The 26,209-nt window shown below is 43.6% G+C and overlaps 1 protein-coding gene across 3 annotated transcripts in view; it reads left to right on the forward strand.

Moving 5' to 3' along the window:
- Positions 1–20,063, forward strand: part of npas1 (neuronal PAS domain protein 1) — a 51,251-nt gene extending 31,188 nt beyond the window's left edge. For 2 of the 3 annotated variants that reach the window (XM_052079183.1, XM_052079184.1), the window contains exons 6-13: positions 340–429; positions 9,191–9,371; positions 9,439–9,554; positions 11,030–11,226; positions 11,893–11,999; positions 13,620–13,767; positions 15,348–15,460; positions 16,690–20,063. In XM_052079183.1, coding sequence (XP_051935143.1) covers positions 340–429; positions 9,191–9,371; positions 9,439–9,554; positions 11,030–11,226; positions 11,893–11,999; positions 13,620–13,767; positions 15,348–15,460; positions 16,690–17,738 — 2,001 coding nt within the window. In that variant the 3' untranslated portion in view covers positions 17,739–20,063. The remainder of the gene's footprint in view (positions 1–339; positions 430–9,190; positions 9,372–9,438; positions 9,555–11,029; positions 11,227–11,892; positions 12,000–13,619; positions 13,768–15,347; positions 15,461–16,689) is intronic. The other variant, XM_052079185.1, reaches the window with a different exon arrangement.
- Positions 20,064–26,209: the final 6,146 nt, after the last annotated feature.

A 26,209-nucleotide genomic window follows, 5' to 3' on the forward strand; every position in this document is an offset into this window, starting at 1 on the left:
TAAGTGTGTGTGTGTGTGTGTGCATGCGTGTGCGTAACTGCACGTTGTTTGTTGGGAACATGGAGCTTTTTGTCATTTCAGCTTGCCTTGTAGAAAGTACGACAAATACAGATCTTGTTAACATGCATGACTGTGCCATCACATTTACGGCATATATCTATATACCGTGTGTGTGCGTGTGTGTGTGTGTATTTTTGAATTAAGAAAAGGCCGAGGGGTGACGGGTTGTTTGTTCCCCCATTGTAATTTGTTCGATACATACTAATTGCTCTAATTTGGATGTCTCATTGCCTTTGGTCGTGTGTGTGTGTGCGTGTGCGTGTGTCTGTGTGTGCACAGTCTTTGGACGGCTTTGTGTTCGTGGTCAGCCAGGAGGGACGTTTTCTTTACATCTCAGAGACGGTTTCGATCTACCTGGGACTCTCGCAGGTAAGGCAAACTCAGCACACGCAGACACACACACACACACACACACTACACTATCATTCATTCAGTCAACTTCATCAATCTTTCATTCTTGTGAAACCTACTTTCTTTTCCAAAGAAATTCATAGAAATACAAATAATCAGGTACAGGATGCAACAGTCATCATGATAAACCCTTAATAGCGATTATTAATTGACATACAAGTTTAAACATGATTAGAGGTACTGGAACTTTACTTTGGGACACACTTGCACACACACATACACACACACACACACAAATATGCAGCATCGTTAAGTGGCTTTAATGCTTTTGATTTCAGTGAACTCTTGACATGTTACCATTTTCAACAGGAATGGGGAGTTTGAAATGAAGTCCCCCTTTCTGCGAAATTAATTAAACATAACTTTCAACCAGTAGCACTCAGCCCAATTTAACATTATTTCTAGAGCAAAAACAAACAAAAAACCCCAAACAAAGTGCTGATCAATAAAGCAATCATTAAAATGTGATGAAGAACAAGAATCCATTTTCTGATTCCTTTTATCCTCACAAGGGTTGCGGGGGGTGCTGGAGCGTACGCCAGCCGTCTTCGGGCAGTAGGTGGGGGGACACCCTGACCCGGTTGCCAGCCAATCGCAGGAATAACAATAATAAACAGATCAAATCTTATTTTCTGACTAGGGTTACATTGACATTTAGCATACAGGAGGCGCAGACAAGAGAGAGCAGCAAGATTGAAGTCTTCGGTATGAGGATGCCGAAATCATAGCGCTCGCTCATGTCTCTTCCCAGGATGCTGAAATTATAATCTCGTGATCACAGCCTCACTCACGTTTGCTACAAGATGTGAACAAACAACCACAGTTTTTAAACAGTCGATATGTTGTACATATAAAGGACTGCTTCAATTATTCCGCTGTCCAATTTAGACTCATCCTGTCGTCGAGTTAATGAAGACCTCAGAAAGTCATTTCACGTATTTTTTTTTTTGCCTTTTGAAAATAATGCAATCGAAATAACCATCATATTTTTTCGCATGAAAACTCTTATTTTGGTTAGAAGGAACAATTTTAGCAATTGAGCTTTCATTAAGTGCTGGTCAAATTCCTTTTTTTCAGCACTGTGCAGCATATGTCATGTGAGTGTGAGCGCAAGTGTGCGTGTGCATCTTTGACGACTCCCCTCGCGCATGCCCCTCTTCTCAGAGCATCTCCGCTCTTTCTCTCTCTCTTCAGGTCCCTCGCTCTCCAGGTGCTCACCTCTGTTGATTGCCTGTGGCCTCTTGTACTGTGAATGTTAAGTCCTGCCATTTTGCCCAGATGCATAAATAATAACAGTAATTACTGGGCCAGCAATCAAAGTGTCGCCCCGGCACGCTGGGCCTGTCTAGGGGAACAAATCGATAGGCATCTTAAAAGCCACATTGATTGTAGGGAGGGGGAAAAACACCAAGGGGGATGGCATGATAGATAGAGACAGTCGGGAGGGGAAGAGAGGGAGGCGGCGTGTGGGGGGTGGAGGAAGGGGGTGAGGTGTGATAAGGGAGGAACGTTTCAAAGCGAGAAGGAGACAGTGTGTTACAGAGGGAGAGGGGAAAAAAGGGGGGGGGGGATGAGCTGATCGTGACAATAATGGATGTAAATTAGAGTCATTTTAATTGTGGGAATCGGCTGTGATTGAAGGTCTGCGGGCGGCCATGTTAACTAAGTTGATTTTTCTCTCAATCTACAGTAATCACACGCCGCGTATGGGCTGAAAGATCTTTGGTCATTGTGGTTGGCTCACTCCTGTCCTTTATCTCGAGTCCGTCCTAATGTTGTGATCCAATTTTGCTTAGCTGTGCAAGAATATTCTCAGTGTTCTACCTGCCTGATTACGTACACTGTTCCAGATAATAACCACTGTAAAGGCTTTCATTGGAGATATTTGAAACATACTGTATATGTATATATATTTTTTTAGCACAGACCTGTACATTAATGAGGTAAACTATGTCCTGTCGGCAGCACTAATGTCACCCGCCATCCAGTGGACCACGCTTTACAATAATATAAAATGATTATAGTTTTAAAATCTGTGATCAGCTATTTTAACCCACAACAGAATGTAAGATAATATAAATCAAGCAGAATGAAAAACAAAAAGATTCATTCATTCCATCGGTAACAATGTATTCCTACTATCAACAGAGATCATTCTGGTCAAATCATTGGTCAAATTCAAATTTACTAGCATTGCACGCGGCAAGATTAGAAAATGGAACATTGAACAATGTCATGACCAACATTGAAATACACGAATATGGCCGAAATGTTTAGCAAAAAAAATTAAATTGAGCTTTTATCCATTAAAAAGTATATTTCACTCTTTTATTCCCCATGACGTATAAATACGTCAATAAAAGCCACTACAACCACCCGCCCATTTTCCTTTATTCATTTATTTGCATCATAGTGTGCAGGAGCAGCCTCTGACTAAAAATCCGGCTTGTCTGCATTGTAAATCATTTAAATATGTCCAGCAGGTGGCAGCAGGCGTAAGGGATCAGCCAGAATCATGCTGCAGAACAAGTAGAAGAAAAGGAGGAGGGATGCATGGGCGGAGTTGTGGAGTAGCGTGGAGTCAGGTGGAGTTGCGTGTAGTCACGAGAGAGTGCATTTCGAGCCAGTAACGATGGAGAAATCAAAACAATCAAAACAACCCGTGGCGATTGCTTTCGGGGAAGAAAAGCTTCCAGCATGACGAGGGAGATAGAGTTGCTGAAAGCAGCAGGATGCTTTCGCAAAAGTAACAAGCAGACATCAAAAGAGGCTCCGTGTGCACGGACATCGTCTGCCTCATGCAAAAGCCACACCGCTGCGAAGCCACCGCAAAGTGAAAACAGAATGCCCTTGTATCTTTGTTTGAGGGATTTGCTCCAGTGAAAATGGCCGGGATTCATTGAGTTACGTTGTTTGGCAGCCACTGGAATATTATTCACAGGATGAACATAAATACTGCATTTAAATGCTAAAAAAAAAAAATAATCATCATAATCAAATGAAAAATAAATATTTTGATAAAGATTTATTTGAAATTGAGAATATGTCCCTTAATAAAAGTTTCAAGGCAAACAGTTCTTAAAGGTTAAATAGAAACGCATTGTCCAAAAAAGTTAAATACAACTGAATTGTACCTATTAAGCGATTTGTACAACAATTTAAGAATCGCCGCAAAATGCGACTTTATTGTGTATTCATTCGTCATGAAGGGTACAAAAATAAACGCATGGAGCCCTATTTTTGGAAAACTGTCATCCTTGTGCTTGGCGTCAAAACGGCCATTGTTTTATTTTCGGGCCAGCGCAAGTCAAGTCTACCGTGTTTGGGGCCGTGTTGCATCTCTGCGTGTTCCGGCGCATGGACATCTTTGATAATTTGGTAACAGAAAGTAGACCGCGCTTGACGTAAAAACGGACACATCTCAATTTTGTTCCACCCAAGTGTACCTTCGCAAAGTCCAGTAAAACAAAACTCCACCCATGCACACAGTTAGACTGCGGTTTGTGCTAGACTTGTACTGGGATAAAAAAATCGAGTCCACCCTTGTCAGTGGGGCACCCTTCCGATTGACTGAATGTCTGTTCGATAAAAGCAAGCAGGTCATCCATTCAAGATGCTAAATGTCTTCATCCCCAAGGGCTGGATCAACACTGTGTGCTTCAAGTGACACGAGTTGAATTTTTTGCACTCAAGCGGCACAATTGAAAAAAAAGCATGGAATTGGATACCCGCAGGATCTGGCCTCTTCCAACTATGAATAGAAATAAATATATGAATCCGATATATCCCAATGTCAGTGTAATGTAAACGAATAAATGCGACTTTTTTGTTTCTTAGTTGCAAAATACATTTATACTCGTGTTTTGTCATTTTGAAATTTAGTTGTATGTTGTCCAGCCTAATGTCCATTCTGTCAAAGAGAAATATAAACTGAAATTAAAACTTTTCATGAATTCAAAATATATTTATTAAACGGTAGTCAGCTTGCTAACTGAATCATGTCGCGAAGTGAAAATCCACCATGTGCTCATAAAATGTGTTAGCATGAGCATGGAACCAAAAATGTCCACCCTGTCAGCAAGCTGCAATTAAATTCATTCATTTCTAAAAACACGGGGACACGTGACTCATATGCCTTTCTAACAACAAATATGAAGATCCTTTTGAAATCTCAGATTTTCGGGGATGAATTGCGAAATTCTCAAAAGTGTGTTATGATGATATGAACACAGACACTTGGCATACAATGAGGATTGCGCACCTGGACCTGCAGTGTAAATTCTAAAATCTAAAGACACGGGCGGCACACCTCTGCCCTTTAAATGCTACTTAACATCAAATCAGACTCGCATTGGAAAGAGAGGAAGGATTAGCGGAGAGAGGAGCAGACCTTGACGCTCTAGATTGACCCTCACAGATAAGACACGCATGTCCATCGTAAAAAGGCATGAGAGAACCCCCCCCCCCCCCCCAAAAAAAAAAAATGACGAGCGAGGTAACAAGGGAAATTGACGGAGAGACGCTGGTGGAAGATGAGCGAGCGACTACCAGTGTGTAAATAGACTTTAAACGTGCGGCAGAAAGGGGATTTGCCGTGGGATTTCCGAGGTAAACAAGACAGCGGGGCTTGGTTGGAGATGCTAATAAAACAGAGGTGTTCTTATCGGCTGAGCAGATGGCCTAACTCATCACATCTCCTCAAACAGGACCGAAGCCATCAGCATCGCAGATTACGCCCCAAACCTTGAGCACACAACGTCCCGTTTACCTTCAGCAACCCCCTTCCACGCACCCTGCAATAAAATAAAATAAAATAAATGTAGGCTTTATTCTAGGAGGAAGGTTATACCTATGAGAGGCAATGTGCTGGTCTGTTTATGGAGAAAAGACAGAGAGGGAAAGGTAAGTCTTGCAAACGCACACAAAGGCACACACTTTGTTGCCGAGTGGAGGCGCTCGCAGGGGAGAGAGGAAGGACAGAAAAACAAACGAGTGCAAGTGTGTAACTGGTGGTTTCTTTTAGAGGGCATGTTGAACCCCCACCCCCTTCTGTCGGAGGGTGCAGTGCGTGGGGGGTGGGGGGGGCTCCCGTCCCTGACGTCTGACCCCTCTGCCCCCGGGTTCCTCCCCTGACAGTGGGGGGAGCGGATGCTTAACCGGCTTAGCCCAGGTCACACACCTTGACCAAGGGCACAGCCGGCCGGTCCCGTCCCTACCCCCCCCCTTCCCCCACCCCACCGAACCCACGGCTCCCGCTCCCCAGACGCCCACTCGTATCATTGCTCCTCTCACCGGGGTCCCCCCCGGCCTGGAATAAGGCCACGCGGCGGAGTGCATGATGGGAAGCAGCGGAGGGTGAGAGGATGGATGAAATCAAGGAGATTGGAAGCGGGCGGGACTTAACGGGGAGGGGGTCGGGGGGGGGGGGGGGGGATAAATGGGGAAAAGAGAAGAGAAGGCTGGATGGTCGGACCAGGGAGGAGAGGAGAATTGATCTGGGAATGGTTAGTATGCAGCCCCCGCTCCCCCACCACCCCCCTACCTTAACCCCCCCTTGCCCTCCCTCCCCACCTCTCTCCTCTTCCATCAGTCAGTGAGGACTGTGAGTGTGTTGTGGACCACTGCCCGGATGCCTCATACATATTAAACCCCCCTTGCTATTATTTATATCATGTCTCTCCTCCCCCCCCCCCGCTCGCTGCCCTCCTCCACCTCCTCCTCCTTTGGTCTTCTGGTCCTCTTCCTCCTTCTCATCCCAGTACATACATGCACGTGCATGTCTGCGCAGGGCACGCAAACAATGGCACACACGATTATATTAAAAACAGGCTGTCTAGCCGTACGCACGTACGTGAATGATCTGGGTCTCTCCTCACGTTGCCGCACCCTGCCGCCCAATTACCCCCCCCCCCCCTGCACCCCCGCCCGCTGTGCGTGCCACATCCTATACCTGTTTTTTTTTATGTCTGAGCCTGACTCATCCTCTCAATGGCTGCGTCTGCTTCTCATCGCCTCCTCTCTGTCTGATCTCTGTCTTCAATCCCTCCCTTCTGCCGGTGATGGAGTGATAGTATTCGCGTAGGTCTTAAGCCCCCCCCCTCCCCACTCCATTGCCCCCTCATCGTAAAACCCATGAGGTCCTGTTTGTCTCTCAATGTTGACTTCAATTCTTCCAAGGGGCGTTGGGATTTTGTATCTTTCACTGAAGCGGAGGCGAACTTATTATCATTCTATAAAAAATAATCTATCTATCTATCGATACCGTATTTTCACAATCATACAGCGCACCATATTTAAAGACGTAGTGTCAGTTACGGGTGCTATTTCTGTATTTACCACATACACAAGACGCATTGTATTATCGAATGCTAAAATATACGCTAGCTTAATAAAATACGGTTGCGTGCATGCTAGCGTATGTTTTCAAAAAGGCAGTGGGAGCAAAACTGAGTTTGGCTGTACTATATTGATATTGAAGTATTGAATAATTTACTCAGATTAGTTTTTGATCAATCCTCATCCTCAAATCCATCAAAGTCCCGATCTTCTGTCAGCTGGGCAAGTTCACATTCAAACACGTTAGGTTCCATCGTGTCATCGTCAGAGTCCCTCTCGTTGCAGTGCGTCTACTCAGAGACGATGCCGGCTTTTGCGAAAGCTCGAACAACAGTGCAAGCAGAAACGTAAGCCCGAGCATCCACAATTACCCTTTGTTACGTCCGACTTTTCTCTATACAAGCAACATGTTACAACATCAGTCTGGTAAATTGGTTTACATGTGAATGAAAGCTAATAAGGTAACAGACATGGTGTTTGGTCTAAATGTGATTTAGGAATTGCAATATATTCCAATTCTCCAAATTATTTTATTGTGTGCAACCACCTGATGAAATTAAATTGAGTAAATTCAAAATGCCATTTTCCCACTGCCGCAAAATCACGGGTAAACATGCTTTTTTTAGCCAGTGGGAAAGGCTCACTGGCCAGTGTCGATCTGTGTCAACCAGCACGCCATCGGAGGCGAGTTGCGATCGCCTCGGATCGCCTCCGCTTGCTGTTTGAAAGTCGAACACGGGACTTCCCGACAATTACGTGATGACATAGGGCGGTACGTCATGAGTCATAACATTGCGCGCCATTGACCTCATATAAAGCACCACCCCCTTCAACAAAGCTAGGAGATCGCCCCTTAAGCTGTTGTCTCAGTAGTAGCAAAGAATTGATCCGCCGCTGCTTTTCGATCATTTTGAGGACGGTAAAAAGCATGATAAAAGAAAGAACATGCACTTCCATGTTGCTTTGTTTACCACCAAAAAAATCTGTTGCACTATCATCTACGCAATCACAGCGTGGTGACGTAACCAGATACAAAGTGGTGGCGCGTGGGGCGCAGAATCACCTTCTGTTGGAAAATGGAACAATATGCCAATTGGTTGCGTGCTGCCATGGATCACTACTATCTGCGAGTTTCAGTGGGAAAAGGGTATAAGTGTCTGTCCATCGGTGGAGTTGCATTCCAGGACCACATGCGTTGGCTGGATAGAGACCGTACTAAAAAAAAACTAAAAATAATGAACAATTTAAATATTACACTTTACGAATCACTGCTGTAGAACCTGCTGACTTTTTTTTTTTTTTAGCTCCATGAGTCAGCAAAACACCAGCATGTTGCAGGCGTCAGAATTGGGATGGAACATAAAATAACGTTAAGTCAGCGGGATGGAATATTTTGAGGAAGTAACAAAACCTTCAAATCTTAGGAGCAATATGATCACATTTCGAACCTTGGTTGTGAGTCTTGCCAGTGAAGTGTTTCCTTTTAATACCAACCTATTCGAGGCAGTTGATTGCAAAAAAAAAAATGGTCATCCGCCAATCTGTCGGAGACTCCCAACACCTATCCTATCACCGCTTGCAGCGCTGGGGCTGCTTTTCCCCGGCTGTCCTTGAGGGCCTGCTGAAGCTCCCATAAAGCCCGCAGTAAATGGCTCTAATCCGGTAATAAATGGCTGTGTCCTACAGACAAGGGTGTGAGGCTGCTGCAGCCACAACGTTATCAGATGGAATGCTATTGGCACACACAATCACACGCGCGCACATACCCCTTCACAAATGTAATAGAAACTGCATGTACATCCAACACACACACACATTCATTTACACGTTCAGCATCGGGCTGAGTCGCACCGGCTCCGATTGTGCTGCTTTTATGGATGCCATGCAAGAGCGGCGCCATTATTGCCTTTAAATGATTGGAGATTTGACTATGATGTATTGTGATGATGGGATCACGCCGGGTGCTTTGAGCTCTTTATGCCTGCCGGGATGGACTGCTGGCGGCGACTAAATGAAGGAGAAGGGTGGGACACGGGCGAGGAAGAAAAAGAATGGTGATGCGACCTCCAGAGATATTTAGAGTTCAACCGTTTTTAATCAGGACATACTATTTGATTTTTATCTCGCCGGGTTATTTGAGTCATACTGGCGTCACTTGCTCCTGCGAGACTTGGAACGTGTGTGTATGGGGGGAATGTCTTACAAGCGCCCGCACTCCTTGTTGAAATTGTAACCCACAGCAAGGTTTTCATTTTCCTGTCATAACACGTATTGATTTTTCTTGGTGGGTGTGTGTTCAGTGTGTGGTTTTGGTTAGTTTTTTGTCAACAACTGTGTGTGTGTGTGTGTGTGTGTGTCTGTGTGTGTGTGTGTCCGCCCTCAGGTGGAGCTCACGGGCAGTAGCGTGTTCGACTACATCCACCCGGCCGACCACGTGGAAATGGCCGAGCGGCTGGGGATCAGGCCCCACCTGCGAGCAGAGGCCGGCTGCCAAGTGGGCCCAGAGAGCGCTCCCTCCAGCTCGGCCTCCGCCTCCTCCCTGGCCGGCACGCCCGAGCCCAGCGGTAGGGTAATGACTGCGAGCGCACGAGATGAACAGCCATGATTAATCTCGCGCTCTGTAATCCTCAGCAGCGCCATCCAGTCCTCACTCTTCCGCTGATGAACCTCCCGACCGCGGTTTCTTCATTCGTATGAAATCCACGCTCACCAAGAGAGGGCTACACGTCAAATCCTCTGGATACAAGGTCACTCTTAATTTTCTAGTACAGCACACTGGAAACTTCATTAGGTACACTATGACTTCCAATCCAGCAAAAAAAATAAATTAAAAATTACAAAAGAAAATATTGCACAGTAGAGGTATTTATTTATTTAGTCGTATGCTTTTGGGCCCAATGAAAAATCATGCATCTTGCTTTAATTACCAAATACTGCTCCGTTAAAATTAATAGGATACCTTATGTTGGTTCTATACATACTGGCACAAGAATGCAATGGCCTTAACTAAGGAAAACAAAAATCGCCTGCGTGACTTGTTCGTGATGGTGAATTGCCCAAAACGAAATGTTTGTGGTTTGATTTTGTATTTTTGGAACGTACAAGTAATTAACACACAGGGGAAGCAACCAACTTACCGAATGACTCTATGGAAACAGTCACGTAGGTTGCAGCCGTGAGCATCCGTCCATATGAAGCCATTGACGCCTCAAACACCAACATTACATCCTTTGACATAAACCAAAGCTCTTTTTAGTTTTGTGGGTAAACGGAGTTCAATAACTCCCCAAAAAAACTGTGATAGTCTCCTTTTTGAGAGCCCTTGTGTCTTCTCACCACGGTCTGTGTGGTCAGGCAGATGTACTCTTTTATCTGCCTGACCATATCATCAAATATATTCTGATGATATTTGACAGCGATATCAGAGTCTGAATATGTTCAATTTATATTGTCGAGGCGGCCAAACTCATTCAAGGACCCGGGATCCCAAAATATATCTAAAAATAACCCCCCGCGCCCCCCCCAAAAAAAATAAAATAAAATAAAAAATACAAACAGAGAACATGAATTTCACATGACCAATTTGAATCAAAATGCTCTCTGCAAAGAACTGGTGCGCCTCCGGGAAAAATTTCGGGGTCTTGACCCTGCAATTGTAATCAGTGCAATTTATAGATCCATTTCCTATTGCACGGAGCTGGAGCCCATCCCAGTCGACGTTGGGCAACAGGTGAGGCGCAACCTGGACTAATTGCCAGTCAATTGCAGGGTGCATAGCGGCAAGCACACATTCACCTCTATGGACGATGTAAAGATTTCAGTGAAGTTAACATGCATGTTTTTACCGGGCACCAGAAGAAAACTTCAAAGTCAAAACTAAGCATTTGTATGTGTTTTGTGGATGGCATTAGTTTGCGAAGGTGTACCTAGTCCCATTTTTGTCCTACATGTCCTTGTTTTTCGCATGAAAGAATAACAAGCAGCACCGTGTCACTTTGTTTTGCTCTGCTAGTGTTTCACAGCAGTGTCAAGATGGTCGTTTTCACTGTGTTTTATTGCTTTGACCTTATTTCACACTGAATAGCTGCGCGTTGCCTTTTATTGCGGCGCAAAGCCAGAGCTTTGCCTTCAATGGGATTCTATTCACTAGTTTCTATCCAATCATCTTAACATTTTGTGTGTGTGTGTGTGTGATTGTGTGTGTGTGTGTTTTAATCTTCAGGTGATCCATGTGACCGGGAGAATACGCTACCGGCCCGCAATCGTCCCTGGAACAGCGCGTTCAATGCCCCGGCCCATGGGGATGGTGGCGCTAGCTCACACACTCCCCCCTTCCACGCTCAATGAGGTCCGCATGGAGAGCCACATGTTTGTCTTCAGGGTCAACATGGACCTGCAGGTCACATACTGCGAGAACAGGTGAGGTATCATTGTTATTTGGTCGCTCGTCACTTTGGCTGAGTGGCTAGCACAGTGATTCTTCAAAGTGTGGCACGAGTACTGTACTGCTAATGGGTTGTGAGCTCCCTCTTGTGGTACGTGAAAGAATCACTGAATCCAATGTTATAACTGTGCATAACGTTACAGTGGCTTCAATCTTTCTTTTAATGTTAAGTCCAATTCAGTTGCAGTTAACCTATAAGCAGAATACATTTGCATTTCTTAGTGGAGTCAAAATGTCCTCCTTGTGCTTGCCGAGTTTTTTTTTCTTTCTTTTTTTTTTTTTTAAACGGGCATAACGGCTTTCTCCAACATTCCAAATTCATGCTGAATCATTTATAAATATATTATAATATTTTTTATTAAATAATATTATTGCAATATTTTTCCTCAATATTGTGATTTAATCTGCCATTATTTATTCAAGGTGTGTGTGTGTGTGTGTATTAATAATGTTATCCATCCGTCATCAAATTGACTCAAAACATTTTCATGGGTGTGAATGGCTGTTTGTGTCTTTGTACTTGTAATTGGCTGGCACTTCATCCAGGGTCCCGAATAAGTGCAGGCGCTTTAGAAATGAACGGCTGAATGGTCCCCTTCGTCATGTGGACATCTGCATGACTGACTTGTGTGCAAATGCAGGATATCCGACTATATGGACCTGACGCCCGCAGAGGTGGTGGGACGCACCTGTTACCACTTTGTCTATGTGGAGGATCTGGAGAACCTGCGGCAGAGCCATGAAGACTGTAAGTGTCCTTCCAAGCCCGCACACGCTTTTCAAGGAGAGCCTGTTGAATCCTTCTTGTTGGGGTGTCATTAGCGCCCTCTGCTGCCATGTGCGTGAAATGTTAGTCATAACCTCTACCCGAGAAGGTCATGCAAATGTGGAGCTGGAGCTATTCGTCTGTGCGCATGGGCAGCACGCTGTACTAGTGGTGTGCACGTCTGTCTTACAGACCTTTAGGTTCCGCGTGCGAATCCCAGTTGTGGGATTTCCTCAGTGGAGTTTACATGTTCTTCCCGTCGTTGTGTGTTTTTTCAGGTACTTCCTCCCACCTCCCCTAAACATGCATGTTAAGTTAATTGAAGACAGTCTAAACTGTCCATTGCGATCAATGTGAGCATAAATGGGTGTTTAACTGTATGTGCAAACAGCCCGAGGTGTCTGTCTGCCTGTCACCCAATAGGCAGCTGGGAGAGGGAAAAGCACTATTGAAAATGGACCAACAGCTTCTTTTGCTTTTCACGTAACGTTGAATGCATCAAATAATTGTACGGATGACAACAAAAGTAGATGAAAGAAAAACATAATATGGTAATCAAAAATATTGAAATCCAGAATAAAGTTGAATAATATTTTGACCAACAATAAATGTTCCCCAGTGGGGAACAAATAAAGGATATCTTAATCTTAATCTTAATTCTATCAACCATGTTTTTTAGCAATTGATTGATTGAAGACTAATACCTGATTAACATGTGACAGTTCACTTTTGCCCGTTCTCATGAAGAGTCTGTAATTCTTTGTTTTCTCCCCCTTTTTTGAATTTCTGTTTTTTCCTTGTAATAGTTTTTCTTCCATTGTGGAGCTTTATCATTTACAATTATGCATGCAGTGGTTATAAAATGTGAACTGCCAAGTTTTGTCATGTAAAAATGAGATCAAGATAAAGCATTTCCACCACTAATGTGACCTCTAACCTGGAAAAGTCAATGGAAAACACACACACACACACATTTTGATGAGGAAAGTAAACAACAGATTGAAATAATGCGATTGCACACCATGAAAATTTGAATGTTATTTGAAATGAATCAGACGCACTTTAAACAGTGACTTGTACGTGCGCCGACTCCCATTTATCATCCCATTTGAATGTGGTCAGTGAATTTTGAACACGGCCACATCCCAGTTATAAGAGGGTGTGTATACAGTACTTGTGCAACCGCATTATCACAATTGTTTCCCTTCTATTTCCTCTCTCCAAAAGATTTTTTATGTCCACCGTACAGCCTTACATTGCAATACATTTTGTATTGTTCAATTCTGAAGGTGCAATCCAATTTATAGTTTGCCCCCACATTTTTTCTTTGTGTTTGTGTGTATGTTTGAAATCCCCGTCGAAAGAAATATTGCAATGTAACAATCCAACATCCAATATGAAGACACAACCAAAGTGCATCAGATAAGGTTTCAGTTTGTCGTACCGGTGTAGAATATTAAACTATCTTGTTTCCCTGGATGATACTTTTTAGCAGTTAAATTCATAGGCTGAACGCATGACTTAATATGTAAGAAATATTGAAGGCTTCTTTTTTTTTCCACACCCCCGCCCCCCTCCCGTAACCCCTTCTGCTCTCCCCAGTGTTGAGGAAAGGCCAGGTGGTGACGGGGTACTACCGCTGGCTCCAGAAGAGAGGCGGCTACCTGTGGATCCAGTCCACCGCCACCGTGTCCATAAACCACAAAGCCCCCCACGAGCGAAACGTCATCTGGGTCAACTGCGTCCTCAGGTCAGTTTCGGGAACCAAGCGGAGCACCACGCTGTGTTCACGCCGGCTTTGAAGGCAGGAATGATGAAATGAGGTTTGACTGACTCCAAGAGCTGATGAGGATACCTGCAAAAAGTTTCTGACATGAAAGAAAAGCCATCATCGGGGCCCATTAGAGTTGATGGGTTAAGCGCTGACAGATATTCGATCGTGAAAAATGTGAAAATACCCTCATCTGCGGCCCCAGCGTTTTATCCCCTGCATAATCTATTAACAATACAAAAGCTTTCTTCGGGGAGATTTTATTCCTAAACTCTATATTTAATGTTATTGTAGGCCACTGTAACACTGTATTTGTATTGAATATAGGAAAACATGTTTCAATTAATATGCATTGCACATAAACGTGAACTCCAAATTGTAACCCTTTCATGCACCCTGTCACCTGACAACATGGTTAACTGTCCACGGTAGCAACCGCTGTCCCTGAAAGGGTTAAAACAGGGGTGTCAAACATACGGCCCGCAAGCCGTTTTTTTCATTTAAAAAGGAAGAAAATGCATAAAAGAAACGGAATTAATATTTTTAATAAGATGCAATTCGTGGATTATCCGCTGGGGGCACACTGTTTTCTCTTCCATTTATAAACTTCAGGCAGGCATTAAATTTAGATTTTAGATGCACGTGCAAATGGTTTAAAAAATACTTTCTTTATAAATCTTAAAATGCATGAATTTATTTTACCATTTTGAGACTGGTGAGATAGTATGAAATGTGTTCATGTAAGATGTCTCACAAAAGTTATACAACAAATAAATTTTTTTTGTTTTACATATTTGCACTTTTTGGTTGTTTGGGTAGAAAATTTCTTTTCAATATTTTGAATTTCTATGGAACAACTTCTCTATGGACCAAAACCCATCTTTGTTTTAATTTATTTATTTGGGGGAAGTGTCTTGATATAATTTTGATATTATAGTTAGGATGAGCCCTTCATGTTAGCAGGTCTCAACTGTAGTGTGCTGAGTATAAATATGTAGAAAATCACTTTTGCTAGTCGGGAATCATTTCGAAATCAATTACACAACGTTTAATGACTATTAGTGACACACTTATTGCACAAATGTTAGACCACCGCATAACCTCAATAATATATGCTCTCCCCCTTTTATTTCCTTGTTCGACACACACACACATTAAGTGCATAATACTGTGTTAGGGCAGCTGAGCAGTCGCACAAAAACAAGAGTAGGCTGAATGTTGATGCTAATTGGGCTGAGGCCGTATAATTACGACAAACGAATGTCAGAATTTTGGGGCTTGAATAGTGTTTTAGTTCATTAAGCACTGTAATTACAAGAGCTCATTAACTTCCCCAACAGCCTCCTCCATTTTGGAGAGGAGTCTGGCTTGTTTATCGGTGGGCTCTGTGTGTATTTCCCGAGGGCAAGGCCCGCATGCGGGTCTGTTTGCCCACGACACAGTGTAGCTGTGGTGGGCGCCAACGTTTGATGTTGCGTTGTGGCGGCGTACTAATTCGATGCTGTGACGAAGTCTGTTTTAGTTAGAATTTAGATTATTTTTTTCTTCACCCCCACCAGTCGAACGGAGCTGCCCGACACTCCTCTGGATCTGCTGCAGCTGCCAGAGAACGTCAGAGCCGAACGACTTCGAGTGAGCTCCCCTCCCACAAACAGCTCCCCGCAGGCCAGAGGTAGGATGCTGCAACATCTTATAATACTGTCGCCAGGTTTGAATTTTAACTCAGCATATCTCTGGGCTTTTTTGCATTTGTTTCCTTCATTACAGACACGAATTCACGAGTGCTGTAAAAAAAAATTAAAGTTTTTCAGGATGACTTTAAATCAGGATCTACTGGATTGTATTTTACTTCCAAGGGCTGCTCCAAATGACTTTGCTTTTTGTAAATGGCACTTGTCGGTTTTAGTTCTTCAGCTTGTCAATTAGCGGGTACAATATGTGTCATTGATATATTATAGTTAGTTTTGAACATTTTTACCGCACAGTTTTCTGTTAAAGGTTAAAAATGGAGGAGTTTTCAGGATTTTGGGGATGGTCCGTGACCCTATATTTCACTCGAATACGTCCACCCACGCATTGAGCAGCAGCCCAATCTTATCTACAGAACAAAAATAAGAGCAATCTGTTGGAAATTGACCATTTTTATACGTTACTTGAGACTCAATAACACAGAGCAGAAAGTGGACCCGACCATTTTTTGCATTCTGTCTTCACCATGATGATGAGAATTGTTGTTAAATCGCTCCATGTACAGCACTTTGTATGCAGCGATGGCTGTTTGAAAGTGCTCTATAAATACTGTTGACTTGACTTGACTAGTTGTAAATAGTTTCTGAGTGTTTCCGCATACCGTAGGAAAATGACTGGTATGGAAAAACAATTTAATAGTTGTGTCGATATTGTCAGTGCATACCACCGGGTGCTAAAAATAGCCGCTCGACACAAATATTTAAACACATTTCATATATTGACAGTAAACATAAAAATGTTGTAATAGTAATCGTGGAGTGATCTGCAACTTCAGCTTTTTTTTTTTACAAACTAACAAACCTAATTTGTAATTTCATGATATACATCAATAATCAATACGATGATCACTGTCGGTGATCACTTTCTGTAGGCGTAAAAAGCAGCATTACGTTGAAATAATTTTCACACACAAACTAGGCTGTTCTGGAGGACTTACCCTTTCACACTGTCTCAAACTAAATCATTGAGAGATGAGAGTGGAATTGCACCCAATTTTTACAAGCACCAAAATAGATGTCTTAACTATAAAAAAAAATCAGTCAATCAATCAAAATAGCAGGACCGCAAACTTGCAACCCGTGATGGAGGGGGAGGTTACTGTACAATGAAAGAAAGATACCAAATGTTCCATTCCACTCCCTTCTACCTCAGGCTCCCAGCCAGCAAAGAGCTCAGCGGGAAAGAGCGACCCCGACACGAAAGCTCGAGAGAAGTTCACCACTGCCGCTGTCCAATCAGAGAACAGGAGGAAGCGCCCGGTGAGGTCCGAGCCCGAGGGCGCCCCCCCTGAGAGCCGCCGCCGTCTGGATGAGCTGAGGCACACTGAGGAGAGCGTGTCTGCCTCCTCGGACCTGGCCAGCGAGAGCGAGGATGAGGACGAGGAGGAGGACGAGGAGCCCGACTGGGAGCAGGCGGGGGATGGTGACAAATTGAAACAAGAAGACGGCGGAGGGAAGCCGAGCAGGGGTGCAGACGCCCCGACGAGAGGTGAGCGGGGAGGGCGGGTGCACAATGGGCGAGCTGTGATCCAGCAGCTGAAGAGCGTGGTGACCCCGTCCGCCAGCATCAAGACTGAACACGAGGCCCTGGCCACCGGGGGGCGCTGGGGCTCACACAGCAGCCAGCCCCAGCCCTCACACGCGCACACCCCCTCCAGCAGCCTCAACGGCGACAGTCCCAACACCCCGATACCCGACTCCTCCTCCAGTAGTGAAGCGCCGCCGAAGGGCCTCTTCACCCCTCCCTCCCCGGCCTTGTCTCCCGTCATGCCCGTGTCGTCCCCGCTGCCGCGCGAGGAGCGGGCCGCCCCGGGGGCGGTTGGTCGGGGCGGCGGCCCGGGCTGTGGCCCTGACTTAGAGCTCCTCCAGAGACTCGCCGCGGGGGGTGCGGCGGGGCGGGTACTCTTCCATCCCCTTGCCCTGGGACCCCAGGGCCCCCAGAGCCTGTACGCCCCCAGCACTATCCGCTACGCTCCCCCCGAGCTGCCCCCCTCCCACCACCATGCGGTCGGACACGGAGACGGCCTGCAGTTGCGTTCGGACCACCACAAGGGACCCCCGCCGGCTTTCTTCCCCCACCTGCAGCGACTGGCGGGCCTGCCGCCCTTCAGCGGGTTCTCCCCTTCGGACAGCCCATTCCCCTCCGGACTGCCGTTCTGTATGAACGGACTGCGGGGGGCCGCCGGCTCCGAGGAGGACTGAGATGATGAAATCGACGTCGACGTCGGGACATAAGCCTCTGAGGATGTCGCCAATTGGACTTGAACGACTGCAATGTTAAAAGTGTGACAGGTCGCCGCTGGGGGAACATTTATTTCGCCACCGGACAAGCTGACAGTGACTCTCGGAAACGTACACAAAAAAAAAAAAAAAACAGGATGCCTCGCGGTGGGAGCTCCCGCTAGACTTTTTCCAACGAAATAATGAACTGACTTTCAACGGACCACTTCTGTGTTTCTTCTACTCAGAGAAGCCATATTGTATATAGAGACAACAACCATGATGACCCTCAGCTCAGCAACCCCACCTCACCGTCAACCGTCGTCCCAATTAACCCAATTAACCCTCTCACCAATAGAAAGAAAAAAAAAAGAAGATGGACACTTGTCGGAATGGGTTTTTATTATTACAGTAAAGTATTATATAATTAATCTCTTTTTTGGTGACACTTTGAATCTAGAGGTTCCTTCAAAATAAAGGGAAGTGATTTTTGTATTGAAATTGAAAATCATTACAAAAAATGAGTCACTCATTAAAAGCACATTGTTGGGACAAAAAATATAGTTAATGATAATGCGCCCAGACATTCCATCGTATGTAAGGGAGGAAATGTAATTGAAACAAAATGCTTTCCTCTTGGGGATTCATCGAAATATGTTGTGCGTCATGCTGTTTCTGTATGAAAGCAATATTTTTGTTATTTGTGTTGTTTCCACATAAAGCACTCAAAGAGCAGTTAGGACAAAAATACTCAAATTGGCCAAAAAAAAAAAACATTTCGAGTTTGATTTGTACAAATCAACAAACTCAAAACTGGGATAGAATTGACCCAGGCAGCTGTTGGTCTCTTTTTGCCACAAATTTGTTTATTGTTGACACAACTGTTTTAGAGTGAGGCAATGAAAGGATCGAGGGAAATGCTCTACAAGCAGTTGGTCTAAAAATAACCCAAATTATGGGTCGAAAAGGGACTTTGACATGACTTTTGTTGTTTTGATCAAAAATATCCCCCAAAATTGGTTCAAATCCTTTTTGAAATAAACTGGGTTATGTTTGACCCAACTGCTAGTGAGGCAATGAGAGGAGCATTTACAGGGAAATTACTCTCAAAACAATGAGGTCAAAAATATCCTAATAATGGGTCATAAAGGGACTTTCACCCAACTTGTTTTGTACAAGACGATCCAAAAAGTTGGATTGTTTTTTCCAAAAATAGCCCCAAAATTGGGTCAAATGGACCCCAACGTGGTTGGTCCCCGTTTGACCCAAAATTGGGCTATTTTTTTACTGTGAAGATTTGACCGGTTGCACAATATCATCACAATTGATTTTATCATTTTAACAACAGGAAACGCTTCATTGTTAGTCTCTTCTTTTTTTTTGAGCACTTAACTGAAAATTCAAACTGGAAGCACTTCACGCAGCGTAAAACAGAAAACAATGCAAGAGTGATCGCAATATCCGAGCTGTATCGCAGTGCAGCTGCGGGAATAAATAGTCATTGATGAAGTAACGGAGCATAAAAACGGGTCATAAAATGACAGCCATTAAAGTCACGGTCGGGTCAGGAGACACTTCCAGTGTCAGTCGACTGGGGAATAAAGCCCCATCCGTCATTTTTACATGTGGTGGCGTTTCGCTCGAGTAGGAGGTGTGTGTGTGTGGCGGGGGGGGATTTCAAGTAATTTTCACTGAAAAAAAGGGTACCCAGAACAGCTATAAAACTGTGAAAAATATGTTGAGATTTCAGTTATTCTTTAAATCATCATCTAGTTTAATTACTAGTTTAAAAAAAAGACGCCTCTATGAATTCTGTAGCACTTTGAAAGCCTGAAAATAAGTATGTGAAGTTACACCGATATTCTTTTTTTTTTTTTTGTTTCTGCTGTGTCAGAAAAATGCCATACCTTTTTTATTTGTTTTCCTTCTCCAAATCTCAGTTGTGCTGTCTGTGATATATACAAATTCAGAAGACGTGAACAATGTCTGACAGAGTGCACTTGACACATGAGCGAGCACACAGATTCCGGAGAGTGTGTCTATGCGCTCGTGTGTGTGTGTGAGTGTGTGTGCGTGTGTGTGTGTGTGTCTGTTTGTGTGTGCGTGTGAGTGTGTGTGTCTGTGTGTGTGTGTTGTTTTTAATTGAAGTAATTAGCTAACCCCTTTGCCTATCACTGTGAATCTAATGTTATCCTTGCATTCTTGTGAATACTCCAGCCGCTTATTGAACAAAACTGTATAGAGAAAAAAAATGGGGGGAAATGCAGTGATACAGATGACAATAACAATAAAATATTCCAGTCAGTAGCGGAGAGCAGTCCCTTTTCTGCTGTGTGTGTGTGTGTGCGTGCGTGTGTGTGTGTTTGTTTTAATCTATTTGTTGGCACAGATTTGGTTTGTCAGTTCTTGTATTTTGCTGTCCATAAACATTCTTCTGAGAACTCAACTTTAAAGTGTGCTAAAAAAAACAACAAAATGCTGCACATCAGAGCCAACATAAAACACAGTTAAATAAATAATAATAATAATGATAATAATACTGATAGAACCAAAAAGTAATTATTTGTAATTAAAAAGGAAAACAATTCAAATACTGACCAAGAAGAAAAGATTTTATGGGATGTTTTTTTCACAGGTATAAACATGGTGTCACACTTTTTAAATACCAAGTATAAAATGTTTTTTTTCTACAAATGTTTTCTAAATTTAAAAATATGACATGCATTTTTGTTTTATAAGAAAATCAGTCCATATAATCATAAGAAAATATAAAATTTTCAAAAATGATGTCAAACACGTTCTTTTTCCATTGGATGTACATTTCTCTTCAGTCAGGATAATTCAGTGATACTCTAATTACTAAACATGCATTTTGAGAGCAATACTTACATTTAGTTTGCTTTAATAAAAGTACAATGCACCCATTTTATCCCCACTTACTTTTATTTATGTTTTTATGTATTTATTTTATTACCTTGAACCACTTTAGATAGTAAACGTAGTGACACTCATGGACTGCGAGGAACAAAGGTTAACGATGCAAAATTATTGCGCTGCCCATCAACTGCATGCTACGTGTCATCACATTCACACAAATTCAAATAAAACACGCAATGAGTAAAAATCACTTGGGACAGCATGTGAACGGCGGCTTCTGTCATGGAAATATTAGATTCAAGTAGTCTACCGGCTGTTCCCTGGAGGGGACATGAGACAGAACAAGCCATGAAGTGTCGTACTGAGTTACATTTCTTGTAGGGAAAGAAAAGTATTCAACCTTGACACAAAGACACACGGTGGGACTTGATAGATTCAACAACGACGAAATGGGTTTGAAAATGAAGACAAAAACACAATTTGTGTGTGTGTGCATGTATGTCTGTGTGTGTGTGTGTGTGTGTGTGTGTGCATGTGCGTGCACGACTTATGAGATGAGAGATCATAGGCAGGCGTGCCTCGCTGTTGCATGCCTGCGTGTGTGTGTGTGTGCGCGTTTGTATGTGTGTGTGTGTGCGTGTGTGTGTGTCAATGCGCACGTCTACGAGTGTGTGAGATGTCTGAAGCAGCCCCAGGGAGGGGCTCTGACATTGAAGACGGGTTAAATCCTGTTTTACATTCAAGTGGCAGGCCCAAGTTCATTAGAGTGAGGATCATTCCTCCTCAAGACCAAAGGAAGCGCATACTAAACAAGAGCAGTTGTTGGGGAGAAAATGCCATTGTGCGTGCTCTAGCAGATGTATGTGCCGTGGACCGGGGAGTGCAGGCGTGCTCCCGTTTTGCCTTTATCTTCTTGTTTCACCATTTAGTAGAAGTTATAGACAACGTTTGGACTGTTGAAATGTACACGGACAACATTATAACCACTTGCGTGGTCATGAGAGCCAATCTGAGAGCTGTATCAAATATCTGATTTCAAAACGATAACAAGCAGGAGATTTGCTGACTTCCACCAAGCAACAAGAATCCCAAACATGTTGCTCTGTAAGGCAACATTATACACTCCAGTAAAAATATTCAAGGGTTATTGTACTTTATAAAAACACGCAGTCATGATAAAATTCATTACAATGTAAAGAATTAAACAGGCTTTTTTGACTTCAATTCAGCGAACATGCTGCTCTTTTGGCATGCATACCTTGGCCACCTCGAGGCAGTATATACAGACATTTAAAAGTTGAAGAAAAAACTTGAAGAAGAATGACACAACTGCTCAGTCATGGATTCATACGACTGGATTATCAATCGGCCCCTTGTGGCTGGAGCCAGAGGGCAGCCATCTTACGTTGCCATTGTTACTGACCACTGTTTTCCCTGGAAAGACCGTTATCAGTGTACCGGTATGTTTTAAGCTAGGTTTTATGCAATTCTTTAGCCTGTCTATGGCATTTCCCATGATGTGTTAGCATTAAGCTAGCAGCCTTTAAGGCAAGTTATGTGGTTGTTTTAAATGCACTTGTATTTGTTTTTGTTTTTATGTTTCGTTTGAATCTAAACTTAAACTGAGAGTGGCAATAAAGATCTTGAAGGCTCTTTTATGAAGAAATATCCACGACCAGCCAAACTTGTGCTTGGTAAGTGACTTCAGTCAAGTTGCAAACATGAAGTGTATAGACAATAGGATATAGTAAAGTATTGTAAAGTGCCGATTGCTCTGAACAGTGCAAAATGGCAGCATGTTTGTCGTTTGCAATTGTGTGTAGCTGCCACAGGATGGTAAGAAAAGCACTTAAACGGATAGGATCATAAATCACCGACAGCGATAGCATGTACACAATCAAGATCCATAAGCAATTTTATTCTGTATTTAAAGTATTAACACAAACAAAGCACCTGTTATACATCAGTTAGCATCATTCCATCTTCTCTTTATCTTCATTAGGTTTGCGGGTGCACTGGATTCGGCATCCAGCCGACTTCGGGCGAGAAGCAGGACACACTGGTCACCAGCCAATTGCAAAGCACATCATAGACAAACAAAAAATACACAAAAAAATTGCATTCACATTAATGAAAACACGTGTCACAGCTGTTCTGCTCCAAATGTAAGCCTGTGATCCATACCTGCTGGCATTTAGCACCTGTGCGCACATGAGAAATCTCCTCTCAAGACGACGCATGCGAGGCCGCGCTGTTTTCAACTTGAACTTCGACGGTCTTTTTCCAAGTGAACCCGCGCTCTGGAGGTCGCAGATGGACAGTGTTTGTCAGTGAGCGCGCGTCTCTCGCCAGTAGGCGCCCTGCCCTTTAGACGCGCCAGGCCTCGCCAGCCCGCTGCATGTCAAACAGACCTGTGTGCTCAGATGCAGCCGGTGAGGAAGAGGAGGAGGAAGAGGAGCGGGTGAGCTGAATAGGAGGAGAAGAAGAAGGATGAGGGCGAGGAGGAGGATGATAAAAATGAGGCGGAGGGAAACAAGGATGAGGAGGTGGGAGGAGGAGAAAGATAAGAGCGAGGAAGAAAATAAAGATTAGGAAAAAGTGGGAGGTGAGGAGGATGAAGAAGCAACACAAGGTTAACAATGAGGAGGACAGAGAGGCCGATACCTTGATACATTCCAGGGTTCGCACACTTCCATTTTCGCTTTTTATTCAAGGACCTTATAAGGACTTTTGAGGGCTAATTTAACCATTTTTAAGGACTTTTTATCCATTCAGCAGGGGATTCATGGTGGATTTAATGAACAGAAAGCCACTCACTGAGTTGGTGTTCAAATCATTGCTGCCAAAGGAAGGGGGCATCTTTATTTTTAGGGGCAATCAGCTAACCCCTTATTTGACATACTGTATGTTAAATTGGCCCGAAATGACCCGAAGTGATTACGTGGTCATCATCTGGAAATGATCAGAGACAGCGGGAAAAGCAGAGCGGGAACAAGGAAGGCATGTAGCCCGACAGTGGGGTTTGACAGAAAGGGCACTTTCCGACAAAACAAAACCAAAGATGAGGTCACAAATTTTGTGAACAAAAAATTGTGGTCACAAATTCTTTAAAAAAAAAATTGTGACCACTGTTCAGAATTGAGGGCGGCCCGGTAGTCCAGTGGTTAGCATGTCGGCTTCACAGTGCAGAGGTACCGGGTTCGATTCCAGCTCCGGCCTCCCTGTGTGGAGTTTGCATGTTCTCCCCGGGCCTGCGTGGGTTTTCTCCGGGTGCTCCGGTTTCCTCCCACATTCCAAAAATACGCATGCCAGGCTGATTGAACACTCTAAATTGTCCCTAGGTGTGAGTGTGAGTGCGAATGGTTGTTCGTCTCTGTGTGCCCTACGATTGGCTGGCAACCGATTCAGGGTGTCCCCCGCCTATTGCCCGGAGACAGCTGGGATAGGCTCCAGCAACCCCCGCGACCCTAGTGAGGATCAAGCGGTTAGGAAGATGAATGAATGAATGAATGTTCAGAATTGTGACCCTAATTAGAAAGCCAAAACCTCCTTCTGAACTCTACTTTATATTCAAAGTTTCACTAATTCGATTTAACATCACAACCACTTGCGGCGGTGATTTACACATTCTTTATGCAATAGCCTGGGGCCTTTTGTTTATATTTGTTTACATTATAAAAATGTCTCTGCCAACATTCCCTGAAAATGAATTTTGCAAGACTTAAGTGGATAGACGTCGGTGGTCGAAAGGGGTCGAGAGGTCGTGGGTGTGGGGGGGAGGGTACGTTTCCCGGTGACACGCCCCGGATGCAAATCGACAGAGAGGAGGAAAAGGAGGGTGACTGGAGGTGAACGCCGACGTATCGATCGCTGAATGATATCGCGGACCTTTGCCCTTGCCTTATCGTTGCGTTTTCGCTAAAAAGACCCCCACCCTGCTCCACACACACAGCAGAAGGCAGTTCAAATATTCATGCATGCTTTCAGATGCTGGCCTCATTATAAAAATTACACATGTACAGCATGCGTGTGGACAGTTTGTACATCCTGCTGCTTCTTATACACTGGATCTGAAAGTGTCTTCTCTCATTTTTACAATATGTTGGGCGCCGATTTTCATTTACACTTAACTGTTCTCCTTATAGAACTGTGAGATGAAAAGACACATCTGCCTAATCAGTATTTCACCCAAGGTTGCGATTTGTGGCAGGATGTACAGCAGTGGCGGACCCTCAGGGCCAGCAAGGCCTTCTCTGCTGGCCTAAACATTCATACAATAACATAAATTTAATTCATGTTATTTTATTTTCATAAATATGTAAACAAAATTATTATCTGTATTCTTTACGTCATATTATTTCCACTTAGTCGAGTGGCTTTCAATGTTATTTTAAATAACATTGAAAGCCACTCGATAAATAACTTATTTATAATGGTAACGTTTTTAACCAATCATATTTCAGCTAGCTTGTGTTGTCAGGTAAATTAAACATGCTCGGGGCCTTCAGATTAAACAGAGCAGACCCCTTGTGCGCTGAAAATGAACGGGGACAGTCAGGTTGACTGTGCCAAACAGATCACGAGTCTGCGCACCGGGGCCAGCTAGAATGCTTTACGTCGAGACTGGACGTGCGCGTTCGGTCATTGGATTAGCGCCTGCTAGAGGGAGCTATCACTGCATTTTAACCCAAAATGACCGAAGAAGAAGACGTTGATCTGATTACGGGACTACTTTACACACAATTTTCAAGACGGACCTTCCACGAAAAGCTGGATATTGTGCGAAGATGTCGCCCAACTCCTGCGCTAGCTAGCCTGTCCCAGCAAGGAAAAGGGTTTGTCCGTCATTTTCAGACGAGCAATTATAAACGGTACCCGTGGCTCACAGCCTCTGAGAAACGCTGCTAATTGTACTCCTGGGAATGCCTATTGCTTGGAACGGACCGATTTGGTGTTGGGAGCCACACTGGATTTACCCATTTAAGTTGTTTTACCAAGGCAGCAAGGAAACATCAGAGCACGGCTGGGCACTGACAAGCTACGGTGCGTTTAAAAACTTTGGGGACACTCGCGTCGATGTGCAGCTCAGTGAACAGGCACTACATTGGTGAGTAAATGAATTTTATTTTACATTTCTTCTTGTCATTTTATTTCGTTATTATTAAATTAATGGTAACGAAATAAAATGACAAAGATACAAAAATGTATCAAATAAATCTGCTCAAATGCAATTTATAATACCGCATTGTAGTCACCTTGGTTGGTGCACTAAAGTTCTATCTATCTCAGCTGCTCAACATCGTCAGTTGTTGTTGATTGGCTATTCTCAAAATGCAAATATGTTAACTTTATTTTCAAAGAATAGTTTGTTTTGTTATTGTTTGGTTGGTGTCTTATATGAAACTTCAACATTGTGCAATTTATTCGACAGACTTGTTTGAGATCACACACCGTAATTTGGGTGCGATTTTATTTAGTATTTCTAAATCATCTTTTTATTTTTGACAATATCTATAAATTTGGTTTCCTGCTCTTAATTGTAAATGCATACTTGATGGTTTTAAATGCTCCTGAAA

The sequence above is a fragment of the Hippocampus zosterae genome, chromosome 10 (assembly GCF_025434085.1).
Source record: "Hippocampus zosterae strain Florida chromosome 10, ASM2543408v3, whole genome shotgun sequence".
Lineage (NCBI taxonomy): Eukaryota > Metazoa > Chordata > Actinopteri > Syngnathiformes > Syngnathidae > Hippocampus > Hippocampus zosterae.